We start from the raw sequence: 13,587 nt of genomic DNA, 5'->3' as shown, positions 1-13,587 counted from the left end.
GTGAAAAGTTTTACCCCTAGAAGACCATTGGATCCAATGTCTGTGGAAGGTCTTAGTATGAGTAGGTATATTCTTCCCTTTTTGAGTGATATGATTGTTCACTAAGTGAGGAAAAAACATTCTCTCTGATTATGCCTATATGATGATTTTTTTTACACATGCATTAAAATGTATTACATTATATGGAGAAGATCTGAATAGGCTTTCCCCATGTGCTCAGAGAAGCTAGTTAAACATATTAAGAGGAAATCTGGAGTATCATTAGGTGGTAGATGGGGGAGTATTACTGCCCTAGCAAAGGCCACTTCTGTGTCTGACATATATTCTGAAGAAATTTTGCTTCTCTTTTAGATATCTCCCGTGATGGAAGCAGAAGAATTAACTAATGACATATTAGCAATAAAAAATATAATTCCTACAAAAGATGATATCTGGGCCACATTTGAAGTCATAGAAAATGAAGAGCTTGGTAAGTGGTTCTCATGCTAGGGATTCTTAAATTGCTTAAAGTATGAAGAAATACTATTTTTGTGACAAGTCATTACTAACATTTTATGTTCTTCTAAAGCTTAACCTCTCGTTATGACTTCCCTTCTACCTCAGTGCATGTGTTGATATATGTTAGTGCCACTTGAGGTTGCCCTCCTATGATTTTACTCATCAAAGTAATTAGATTATTTTATTGACCATAAACATACAGTATAAAGCATTAGGCATGTATGTTGCTGTCTCAGGAAATAAGGCCTTATTTATAAGAACAAGCAATTTGATTTGTAACAATATTCTAAGTGTCACCACCACCATCCACCTTATTCTACCTTATTCCTGTATGCTACTTATTTAACAAGAACAAGAGTACTGATTTAAAAGGTTATTTATTATTTTTAAAAATAATATTGTTTTAAGCCTAGCAGAAACTTATTTTTCATTTTTTCTTTTTCATCTTTAGAGCAGTGAATCAGGTATTTTGTCATCTTTGATCTCAGATGCAGAAGGATAAAGAGAGCTTTTCAAACACCTTGACTACCCCAAGAGTAATAAGCCTAACATTATAATGACACCATTTGGTTTTAAAGACTTCTAGGAAAAAAAAATGAGATGCAGAATGTCTTTGTACCTTGACCATCTGTCTAGCTGATACCTGCTAAGGTCTTGGGACCCTTTCAAGTATAGATGTCAAGCTGCCAAAAGTAAAATCTTGCCACCCACAAGCTCAAGACAAAAATTAAAAATGAACGTTAAAATACCTCATCATGTATTATTAGGAGTCTTGTAATCAGTGTTAGAATGAAATGAGATTATCAAATACTTTTCCATTATTCCATCTTGATGTTTTTATTCCTTTTTTTCTTTTTATTGTGCACAATTCTTTAAAAATATAACTTGTATTAAAACACTACTTTCCAATATTCATTGCCAAGATTCAGTGACACTGGTCCTTCAGTGTCAGTTCACACTGTCTCGCCCATAGTCGGGCTCAGTCTGCCCCATTCACAGAAGGTGCTTTGTCAAACGACTCCTGTGACCCCCCAACTGCCAAGTCCAGTGGATTTGCTTCCGGCTTTACTTTGCTTGTCCTTACTGTGGCATTTATTGCTAATGACCATTCCCTTTTTCTTGGAAAGTGTTCACTCTATTTTCATTGCTGCCTGGATTCTCCTCCTGGTGCTCAAATCGTTTTATCTCATTTGTCAGTTCTTCTTCCTCTGTCTATTCTCTAAGCAGTGGGTTTCTGCTACTCTGATCTTTTACCATTTTTTCTCATTTTACATTTCTTTATAGAGAGTCACTTCTACCCTTTGTGCTTGACTAACGTGCAAGCAGGTGTTTCCCAAGTGTGCCTTTATACTTCCCCCTCTGGCCCACCTGTTTACCTCCTTTAAAACCCAGACTAAGTGCTCCATTGCACTTTGTCTTTATCTTTTTTTATAATGCCTATCATGTGGATTTATTTTTGTCTTTCTTGATGAGAACTCTTTAGAAGGAAGGAGGGACTCTCTTTTTTTCTATCTTTAGTACAGTCTCTGTCCCTGGCACAGTGCCTAGTACTAGCTGCCATACAATTAAAATCTTTTGCATAAGTGAAGCACACTTTTGTATTACTATATGGTTCAATGGTGGTAAAGTCTTGATTTTTGTTTAATTTTAAGGGGAGGGTCTAGGTTACCAGCTTCATCATACTTGTGAGTAAAAGATAATTGTCAGCATTACTGCCAGAATTATCTTTCTAAATCACAAATAGGATCATATTGTTTTATTTTTTTCTTTTAATTTTCATCATTTTTGTTGTTGTTATTGTTTTATTGGAGTATAATTGCTTTATAATGGTGTGTTAGTTTCTGCTTTACAACAAAGTGAATCAGCTATATGTATACATATATCCCCATATCTCTTCCCTCTTGTGTCTCCCTCCCTCCCACCCTCCCTATCCCACCCCTCTAGGTGGTCACAAAGCACCGAGCTGATCTCTCTGTGCTACACGGCTGCTTCCCACTATCTATTTTATATTTGGTAGTATATATTAGTCCATGCCACTCTCTCATATTGTTTTAAAACCATTTTAAAACTCTTCCATTACTGGAGAAAAGACAGTCTTATCAATAAGTTGTACTGGGAAAACTGGACAGCTACACGTGAAAGAATGAAATTAGAACATTTTCTCACACCGTATACAAAAATAAACTTAAAATGGACTAAAGACTTAAATATAAGACCTGAAACCATAAAACTCCTAGAAGAGAACATAGACAGAAGACTCTTTTGATATAAATTGTAGCAATATTTTTTGAATCCGTCTCCCAAGGCAAAAGAAACAAAAACAAAAATAAACAAATGGGATCTAATTAAACTTAAAAGCTGTGCACAGCAAAGGAAACCATCAACAAAACAAAAAGACAACCTACAGAATATGAGAAAATATTTTCAAATAATATATCTGTTAAGGGGTTAATATCCAAAATATATAAAGAGCCCATACGAGTCAGTAGCAAATAAACCTCAAATGACCCAATTAATAAATGGGCAGAGGATCTGAATAGACATTTTTTTCCAAAGAAGACATGTAGGTGGCCAACAGGTACATGAGAATATACTCAACATCACTAATCATCAGGCAAATGCAAATCAAAACCACAATGAGATATCACCTCATACCTCTCAAAATGGCTATCATCAAAATGTCTATAAATAACAGATGTTTGCAAGGATGTGGAAAAAAGAGAACCCTAGTACACTGTTGGTGGGAATGTAAATTGGTGCAGCCACTATGGAAAACAGTATGGAGGTTCCTCAAAAAACTAAAAATAGAGCTACTATACGATCCAGCAATTCCACTCCTGGGTATATAGCCAGAAAAGAGGAAAACTGTAATTTGAAAAGATACATGCACCCCAAAGTTCATAGCAGCATTACTTACAATTGCCAAGATATGGAAGCAACCTAAGTGTCCATCAACAGATGAATGGATAAAGAAGATGTGATATGTATATACAGTGTATGTACAGTGAAATACTAGTCAACCGTAAAAAAGAATGAAATTCTGCCAATTGCAACAATGGGATGGACCTAGCGAGTGTTAGGCTTGTGAAATAAGTCAGAAAAATACAAGTACTGTGTTATATCCACATATAGTCACTTATATGTGGAATTTAAAAAGTAAAGCAGGGCTTCCCTGGTGGCGCAGTGGTTGGGAGTCCGCCTGCCGATGCAGGGGAGGCGGGCTCGGTGCCCTGGTCTGGGAGGATCCCACGTGCCGTGGAGCGGCTGGGCCCGTGAGCCATGGCCGCTGGGCCTGCGCGTCCGGAGCCTGTGCTTCGCAGCGGGAGGGGCCACAGCGGTGAGAGGCCCGCATACCGCAAAAAAACAAAAAAACAAAAAAACAAAAAAACAAACAAACAAAAAAAAACAACAAAAAAAAGTAAAGCAAACAAATATATATAACAAAAGAGAAACAGACTCGCAGGCATAGAGAACAAATTAGTGGTTACCAGAGGGAGAGGGAAGTGGCAGAGGCAAGATAAGGGTAGGGGACTAAGAGATACAAACTACTGTGTATAAAATAAATAAGCAACAAGGATATATTATACAATACAAGGAAATGTAGCCATTATTTTGTAATAACTTTAAATGGAGTATAACCTATAAAAATATTGAATCACTGTGTTGTACACCTGAAACTAATATAATATTATAAATCAACTATACTTCAATATATAAATACATACCATTTCATTATTTCTTCATTATCCATATTATCCATCCTTCAAGATCCAGCTCAAATGCCCCTTCCTCCAAGATGGTAATTTGGAGATGAATATAGTTCTCACTGATCTTTTGTGATTGTTTGCTTAAAGATCTACAATACTGCATACTAATCTGAGTTGTAGACTAGTAACCTGGCTCTGCCTTATGTTCTTTAGGATTTACCATATATTTTAGATCTTTATATCTCTTGGTACCTCTAGCATAGTGTATGATGTGGAACATATTTTCAATATCTTGTTAACTTAGGTGGAACAGGATAGGGGTGCATTCTGAACCTGAGTGACTGGGATTGTTGCTGCTTGGATAGATGTATCCAGATATGGAAGGCACAAAAAAAGTGATTTCTGCTTATAGATTAGGAACCACTAGGAGATATCAAAGCCCTGGTGAGATCTTAGACAGCTGATGGTCTCCTGCATGCTTCTGTTGCTGTTTTTTTGTGTTTTGTTTTAGGAGAGCCACAGCAAAAAAACGAATCGTGGATTTGGGGGTAAGCATCCTCTCGCTGCCACCCTTGTTCTCTCAGGGGTTGAGTCAAAGCATATCCCTGTGTCACAGCTCTGGAGGTCTGTGCCTTTGGGCATTGGTCTTTTGGACTGAGAGGAGTAAGCAGAATGGGTGAGGATAGGAAGAATTATGTAGAGCTAGAAGAGAGATTGCAATATATCTGGAAACAGTCTTTTTAAATTTCACCTGGGAAAATGAAGGGAGGCTTACCCTGAAAATAACTAATTATCAACTTGCATATGCCCATTAGTACATCACAAATGGTAAGATTGGAGTCGGGTTTTTGTTGTTGTTGTTGGTTCCTTCTCGCTAATTAAAAAAAAGTTATCTTGATGAAGATATAAAAAGACTAGGAGACTTCAAGCTGTTTTGACTTGTGAATGTCCAAATATGTAATCAAAGGAACACCCCATGTACATCAAGAAAGAATACATCAGATGGAGTTAGGAATTCAAATTTGGCATGGTTTTAATGTCTGGTCAACCATTCAAGTCGAAATTGCCAGAAGGGAAAACTAAGATTATTTTCACTGCGTTTAGAGGAATAAAGCTAAGAAAGCAACAAAGGGGCCTGAGATTATGTTGGCTTACTGGAGCAGATGGGACCTGTGTGCTCCACCAGACCTTCTGAAATGTTAAGAGCTTTATTTCTAGTAACATGCAGGTAAGATAAAGTGAAATGTAAAAAGAAGATAAAAGTGAAGGCGTTGGTAGTCACAAGATTATAGTTGATAGGAAGAATGTCAGCAGGGAATTGGTGCTTTTCCTAATGTAAATATAAATCCTCCAAGTAAGTGAAGCAACCAAAAATAAATAAATAAATAAATAAAATAGGTAAATAAATAAATGGATAAATAAATAAATAAATGGATAAATAAGTAAGTGAACCAGAAGTGCTGGGTTTTACTTTAGGTACCTGTAAATTTTAAAGCAATAGTCCTCTACCCTGTCTTTTCCTGTGCCCCCTTTGTATAATAGATATTTTGTTTGGTCCCTTTACTCTCCTGAGATACTCTATTATACCCATTAAAAAAATGTTATAACCTAATTATAGAAATAAGTAAAAGGAAAATATGTGTTATAATACATAAATGCTCAGACATTCCTATATAGTCGAAGATAATGAAAATATATTCTTAAATTTATAAATGGAATTATCATGGATGTGACAGCTACAAATGCAGACTGATACGAGCATGTCAGTTTGTGACTCACGTATCATTCGCAGAATTGCCATCATTGGTGAAATGGCATCTTAGTCTGTTCAGCCTGCTATAACAGAACTCCACAACAGAAATTTACTTTTCATAGTTCTGGAGGCTGGGAAGTCCAAGATCAAGGCACCAGCAGACTTGGTGTTTGGTGAGGGCCTGCTTCCTGGATCACAGATGCCCATGTTTTCACTGAGTCCTCACATGATAGAAGGGAGCTTGTGGGATCTCTTTTATAAGAGCACTAAACCCATTCAGGAGGGCTCTGCCTTCATGATTTAATCACCTTGCAAAGGGCCCACCTCGTAATACCATCACATTGGGGATTAGTTTCAACATATGAACTGGGGAGGGGGTGTGTGAAGGGGGCAAACATTCAGACCATAGCAAATGGTAAACAACTCTTAGAAAAGTTCTGACAGACAAAGCACAATCTTTTTTTTTTTTTGCTCATACAGTAGTTACAGTCATGGGGAAAAAAAATACCACATTAAAACCATATAAAATATTTTGAGAATTTATATGTAAAGCTGAGTTAGATTCTAAGCTGTTAGTTTATAAGTAGGTTTTCCTTTTAAATGAATGCCTGTGGGACATTTGAAATTTGTACTAGATGGAGAACAAGTCTTTCTCTGTTTCATTCTTTTTTTTTTTAACATCTTTATTGGAGTATAATTGTTTCACAGTGGTGTGTTAGTTTCTGCTTTACAACAAAGTGAATCAGTTATATATACACATATGTTCCCATATCTCTTCCCTCTTGTGTCTCCCTCCCTCCTTTGAAAGATGCCAGGCAATCATCAGGACAAGTTGAAACCCACCTTAGGAGAGGGTATCACTTTCACCATACTTATAAAGTACACTGTTATTTTAATGCTTCACCTTAAAAATGAACCTGTACCCTGCCAATGTAGTCCCATACCCCTTAGGTTCTTCATATGCTAAAAAAAATTAACTGCCCACGGGGCCTCATTTAAGTGGGCTTCCTCACTGAGAGGTTCAAGTTTGTGAAGCAGTTACGTTCTACACAGCAATATCATAACAAAATGTTTTCTTCCTTCTCTTCATAGCTACTATGAAATGGAAGATCAGTTCATTTTTAATCAGAGTCTTTCTAGCTCTTCTCTTGATTGACACAAGTGCTGTCACCCTCTGAGTATGTGGATAGGACAGAGAAAGACTTGCATGGCTCTAGGCTTGGCACTAAAAATAATTATTAAGGAAGTCATAATTGTCTCTGGAAATCCTGTGTCATTACTGCCAGAAGTTTAAGGACAACACCTGTTATTTCAGGTGGAAATGAATAGTTCTCTATTTAACAAGGTAGGCCAGGTTTAATTCTGTGGACAAGATTTTAAACTATTGAGAACATGATTTACCTAGCAAAAGAACCACCTCCAGACCTGTTGTTAAATAACTACACTGAATTTTCAGCAATTTTAATGCTATAGATAGTGTGCAAATTAGTTATTTCTAATAATGCCCTAATGCCAGCTGACTCACGTAGCATAAAATCTATCTTGACAGATGGTTGTAAATGTAACTATTAATAAAAACTTGTTTATTTGTAGGAATTTATATTCCAACAACGTTTGATGACTCAGTCCATTTTTCCTGCCTCTTACCTTTCTTTTAGAATTGTGTCATTTGACAGTCTAACGATTTAAAATATTTATCTTTTCAACCCATTTTTCAGCTGTTTTTTACAGCTTTTTAAAAATTATTATTATATATTTATTTATTTATGGCTGTATTGGGTCTTTGTTAATGTGCGAGGGCTTTCTCTAGTTGTGGCAAGCGGGGCCCACTCTTCATCACGGTGCACGGGCCTCTCACTATCGCGGCCTCTCTTGTTGCGGAGCACAGGCTCCAGTCACGCAGGCTCAGTAATTGTGGCTCACGGGCCCAGTTGCTCCGCGGCATGTGGGATCTTGCCAGACCAGGGCTCGAACCCGTGTCCCCTGCATTGGCAGGCAGATTCTCAACCACTGCACCACGAGGGAAGCTCTCAGCTCTGTTTTTAAGCAGGAACTTGGATCTTCAGGATTTTCATTCTCCTGAAGTATTTCATACTATGAGACTGATGTGAAAAACATACTTGGCTAATTTTTTGCACATCTATATTTATCTCTACCTCTGCTGTGATATATTTCAGTATAAGTAAGAGCACTTCAGAACTATCACTGTTGTATCTACTTGTAATGGTGACCCTCTTTAATATAAATGTTCTGATATTTGGAAGTCTCTTTACAAATTTAATCTTGTAATAAAGGAGAGTACGCTTTTATTTCAATCCAGATAGTTTTGCGGTTAAGAGTATCATTCCCACTGCCAAGCCAACTGCAATATCATCAGTTTCTTTACATACAGGATGTTGAAACTATCTTATTTCCTTACCATCTTCTCACTAAGGATAGGAAAGTAAAGGAGAAAGTGTGAACTGAATTGTTTTTCACTTTGCTTATATTACCTTATTTAGTCCTCAGAAATATCTTGGTGAGTTGATACTTTTTCCCCAAAATTACATGTGTGAAAATCATCATGGGGAGGTTTACATATTTGTCCAAAATAAAACCGAGTGTAGTAGTTATGATTTGGGGCTGTAAAGTCAGATACATTTGAGAGTCAAATCTTTGTTCCTTACCAGCTATTTGGCTTTAGGCAAGTAGTTGAACTTCTCTGGGAGACCAGTATTAAGGAGAATGTGATATATTTGGTCTTTTTTACTTGTGATTTTATTACCAATTAAAATAGCATTGGTCATATACAAGTGTGATGCTACTGACATACGCTTTGTTGTTTGTCATTAGCATTAATTACTGCTTTAACCAAAAACGAAAAGCCAAGTACTATTCGTTTCACATGTAGGAGGGTATGAAAGAGCTGAACTGACTTATAAAGGCTATGGTACGGGGAGTTACATCAACATCTTCATGTTAGAGCTTATGTTCTTCCTATTTCAATTATGCTGTTTTCAGTGTACTGTGAAGAAGCTTGAATTTCTTTTTTTCTCAGCATATGCTACTGTCATAACATTTGATTAACTGATTGGCATATTTTGATCAGCAAAACACTTTCCTATGAAACTTTGATTGTAATTTTAAAAGCCTGTGAATTTTTTGTTAATTCTATGCTAAGAACTTGGGATGTATTTAAAAATATGCTTACATAAAACAGATGTATATGAATGAGCATTTATCAAGGAGAAGTCTTTTTTTCTGAATTTTTGAATTTTATTTTATTTATTATTTTATACAGCAGCTTCTTATTTGTCCTCCATTTTATACACATCAGTGTATACATGTCAATCCCAATCTCCCAGTGCATCACACCACCATCGCCACCCCACCGCTGCTTTACCTCCTTGGTGTCCATACATTTGTTCTCTACATCTGTGTCTCAACTTCTGCCCTGCAAACCAGTTCATCTGTACCACTATTCTAGTTTCCACATATATGCGTTAATATACAATCTTTGTTTTTCTCTTTCTGACTTACTTTACTCTGTATGATAGCCTCTAGATCCATCCATGTCTCAAAAAATGACCCAATTTCGTTCCTTTTTATGGCTGAGTAATATTGCATTGTATATATGTACCACATCTTCTTTATCCATTCATCTGTCAGTGGGCATTTAGGTTGCTCTCATGACCTGGCTATTGTAAATAGTGCTGCAGTGAACATTGGGGTATATGTGTCTTTTTGAATTATGGTTTTCTCTGTGTATATGCTGAGTAGTGTGATTGCTGGATCATATGGTAATTCTGTTTTTAGTTTTTTAAGGAACCTCCATACTGTTCTCCATAGTGGCTGTATCAATGTACATTCCCACCAACAGTGCAAGAGGGTTCCCTTTTCTCCACACCCTCTCCAGCATTTGTTGTTTGTACATTTTCTGATGAAGGCCATTCTGACCACTGTGAAGTGATACCTCATTGTAGTTTTGATTTGCATTTCTCTAATGATTAGTGATGTTGAGCAGCTTTTCATGTGCTTCTTGGCCATCTGTATGTCTTCTTTGGAGAAATGTCTATTTAGGTCTTCTGCCCATTTTGGGATTGGGTTGTTTGTTTTCTTAATATTGAGCTGCATGAGCTGTTTACATATTTTGGAGATTAATCCTTTGTCCTTTGATTCGTTTGCAAATATTTTCTCCCATTCTGAGGGTTGTCTTTTCGTCTTGTTTATGGTTTCCTTTGCTGTGCAAAAGCTTTGAAGTTTCATTAGGTTCCATTTGTTTATTTTTGTTTTTATTTCCATTACTCTAGGAGGTTGATCAAAAAAGATCTTGCTGTGATTTATGTCAAAGAGTGTTCTTCCTATGTTTTTCTCTATGAGTTTTATAGTGTCCAGTCTTACATTTAGATCTCTAATCCATTTTGATTTTATTTTTGTGTATGGTGTTAGGGAGTGTTCTAGTTTCATTCTTTTACATGTAGCTGTCCAGTTTTCCCAGCACCACTTATTGAACAGGTGTCTTTTCTCCACTGAATATTCTTGCCTCCTTTATCAAAGATAAGGTGACCATATATGCGTGGGTTTATCTCTGGGCTTTCTATCCTGTTCCATTGATCTATATTTCTGTTTTTGTGCCAGTACCATAATTTCTTGATTACTGTAGCTTTGTGGTATAGTCTGAACTCAGGGAGTCTGATTCTTCCAGCTCCGCTTTTTTCCCTCAAAACTGCTTTGGCTATTTGGGGTCTCTTGTGTCTCCATACAAATGTTAAGATTTTTTTGTTCTAGTTCTGTAAAAAATGCCATTGGTAATTTGATAGGGATTGCATTGAATCTGTAGATTGCTTTGGGTAGTATAGTCATTTTCACAATATTAATTCTTCCAATACAAGAACATGGTATATCTCTCCATCTGTTGGTGTCATCTTTAATTTCTTTAATCAGTGCCTTATAGTTTTCTGCACACAGGTCTTGTGTCTCCCTAGGTAGGTTTATTCCTAGGTATTTTATTCTTTTTGCTGCAGTGGTAAATAGGAGTGTTTCCTTAATTTCTCTTTCATATTTTTCATTATTACTGTATAGGAATGCAAGAGATTTCTGTGCATTAATTTTATATCCTGCAACTTTACCAGATTCATTGGTTAGCTCTAGTAGTTTTCTGGTAGCATCTTTAGGATCCTCTATGTATAGTATCATGTCATCTGCAAACAGTGACAGTTTTACTTCTTCTTTTCCAGTTCGTATTCCTTTTATTTCTTTTTCTTCTCTGATTGCTGTGGCTAGGACTTCCAAAGCTATTTTGAATAATAGTGGTGAGAGTGGACATCCTTGTCTTTTTCCTAATCTTAGAGGAAATGTTTTCAGTTTTTCATCATTGAGAATGTTGTTTGCTGTGGGTTTGTCATATATGGCCTTTATTATGTTGACGGAGGTTCCCTTTATGCCCCCTTTCTGGAGAGTTTTTATCATAAATCAGTTTTGAATTTTGTCAAATGCGTTTTCTGCATCTATTGAGATGATCATATGGTTTTTATTCTTCAATTTGTTAATATGGTGTATCACATTGATTTGCATATATTGAAGAATCCTTGCATCCCTGGGATAAATCCCACTTGATCATGTTGTATGATCCTTTTAACGTGTTGGATTCTGTTTGCTAGTATTTTGTTGAGGATTTTTTCATCGATATTCATCAGTGATATTGGTCTGTAATTTTCCTTTTTTGTACTATCTTTGTGTGGTTTTGGTATCAGGGTGATGGTGGCCTCATAGAATGAGTTTGGGAGTGTTCCTTCCTCCGCAATTTTATGGAAGAGTTTGAGAAGGATGGGTGTTAGCTCTTTTCTAAATGTTTGATAGAATTCACCTGTGAAGCCATCGGGTCCTGGACTTTTGTTTGTTGGAAGATTTTTAAGCACAGTTTCAATTTCATTACTTGTGATTGATCTGTTCATATTTTCTATTTCTTCCTGGTTCAGTCTTGGAAGGTTATACCTTTCTAAGAATTTGTCCATTTCTTCTAGGTTGTCTATTTTATTGGCATAGAGTTGCTTGTAATAGTCTCTTAGGAGGATTTGTATTTCTGCGGTGTCTGTTGTAACTTCTCCTTTTTCATTTCTAATTTTATTGAGTCCTCTCCCTCTTTTTCTTGATGAGTGTGGCTAGTGGTTTATCAATTTTGTTTATCTTCTCAAAGAACAAGCTTTTAGTTTTATTGATCTATGCTATTCTTTTCTTTGTTTCTTTTTTCATTTATTTCCGCTCTAATCTTTATGATTTCTTTCCTTCTATTAACTGGGGGTTTTGTTTGTTTTTCTTTCTCTAGTTCCTTTAGATATAAGGTTAGATTGTTTATTTGACATTTTTCTTGTTTCTTGAGGTAAGCTTGTATAGCTATAAACAAAGTAGTAGTACTGCTTAGTACTGCTATTGCTGCATCCCATACGTTTTGGATCATTGTGTTTTCATTATCATTTGTCTCTAGCTATTTTTTGATTTCCTCTTTGATTTCTTCAGTGATCTCTTGGTTATTTAGTAACGTATTGTTTACCCTCCATGTGTTTGTGTTTTTTATGTTTTTTTCCTTGTAATTCATTTCTAATCTCCTAGTGTTGTGGTCAGAAAAGATGCTTGATGTGATTTCAGTTTTCCTAAATTTACTGAGGCTTGATTTGTGACCCAAGATGTTATCTATCCTGGAGAATGTTCTCTGTGCACTTGAGAAGAAAGTGTGATCTGCTGTTTTACCTGGAATGTCCTATAAATATCTATTAAATCTATGTGGTCTGTTGTGTCACTCAAAGCTTGTGTTTCCTTATTAATTTTCTGTGTGGATGTTCTGTCCATTGGTGTAAGTGAGGTGTTAAAGTCTCCCACTATTATTGTGTTACTGTTGATTTCCTCTTTTACAGCTGTTAGCAGTTGCCTTATGTATTGAGGTGCTCCTATGTTGGGTGCATATATATTTATAATTGTTATATCTTCTTCTTGGATTGATCCCATGATAATTATGTAGTGTCTTTCCTTGTCTTTTGTAACATTCTTTCTTTTAAAGTCTATTTTGTCTGATATAAGAATTGCTACTCCAGCTTTCTTTTTATTTCCCTTTGCATGGAATATCTTTTTCCACCCCCTTACTTTCAGTCTGTATGTGTCCCTAGGTCTGAAATGGGTCTCTTGTAGACAGCATATAGATCGGTCTTGTTCTTGTATCCATTCAACAAGCCTGTGTCTTTTGTTTGGATCATTTAATCCATTCACGTTTAAGTTAATTATTGATATGTATGTTCCTATTACCATTTTCTTAATTGTTTTGGGTTTCTTTTTGTAGGTGCTTTTCTTCTCTTGTGTTCCCCACATAGAGAAGCTCCTTTACCATTTGTTGTAGAGCTGGTTTGGTGGTGCTGAATTCCCTTAGCTTTTGCTTCTCTGTATAGCTTTTGATTTCTCCATTGAATCTGAATGAGATCTTTGCTGGGTAGAGTAATCTTGGTTGTAGGTTCTTCCCTTTCATCACTTTAAGTATATCATGCCACCCCCTTCTGGCTTGTAGAGTTTCTGCTGAGAAATCAGCTGTTAACCTTATGGGAGTTCCCTTGTATATTTTTTGTCATTTTTTCCCTTGCTGCTTTCAGTAATTTTTCTTTGTCT

The 13,587-nt window shown here is 36.2% G+C and overlaps 1 protein-coding gene across 1 annotated transcript in view; it reads left to right on the top strand.

Annotated features, from left to right (window-relative positions):
• Positions 1–13,587, top strand: part of ARAP2 (ArfGAP with RhoGAP domain, ankyrin repeat and PH domain 2) — a 183,717-nt gene that overhangs the window by 120,550 nt on the left and 49,580 nt on the right. Inside the window, exon 25 of the mRNA XM_007449426.1 lies at positions 352–469. Within this exon, the coding sequence (XP_007449488.1) occupies positions 352–469 (118 nt within the window). The remainder of the gene's footprint in view (positions 1–351; positions 470–13,587) is intronic.

This window comes from Lipotes vexillifer, unplaced genomic scaffold (genome assembly GCF_000442215.2).
Source record: "Lipotes vexillifer unplaced genomic scaffold, Lipotes_vexillifer_v1.1 scaffold153, whole genome shotgun sequence".
Taxonomy (NCBI): Eukaryota; Metazoa; Chordata; class Mammalia; order Artiodactyla; family Lipotidae; genus Lipotes; species Lipotes vexillifer.
Note: the sequence above shows the minus strand (reverse complement) of the source record. Positions and strands in the feature narration are given on the sequence as shown.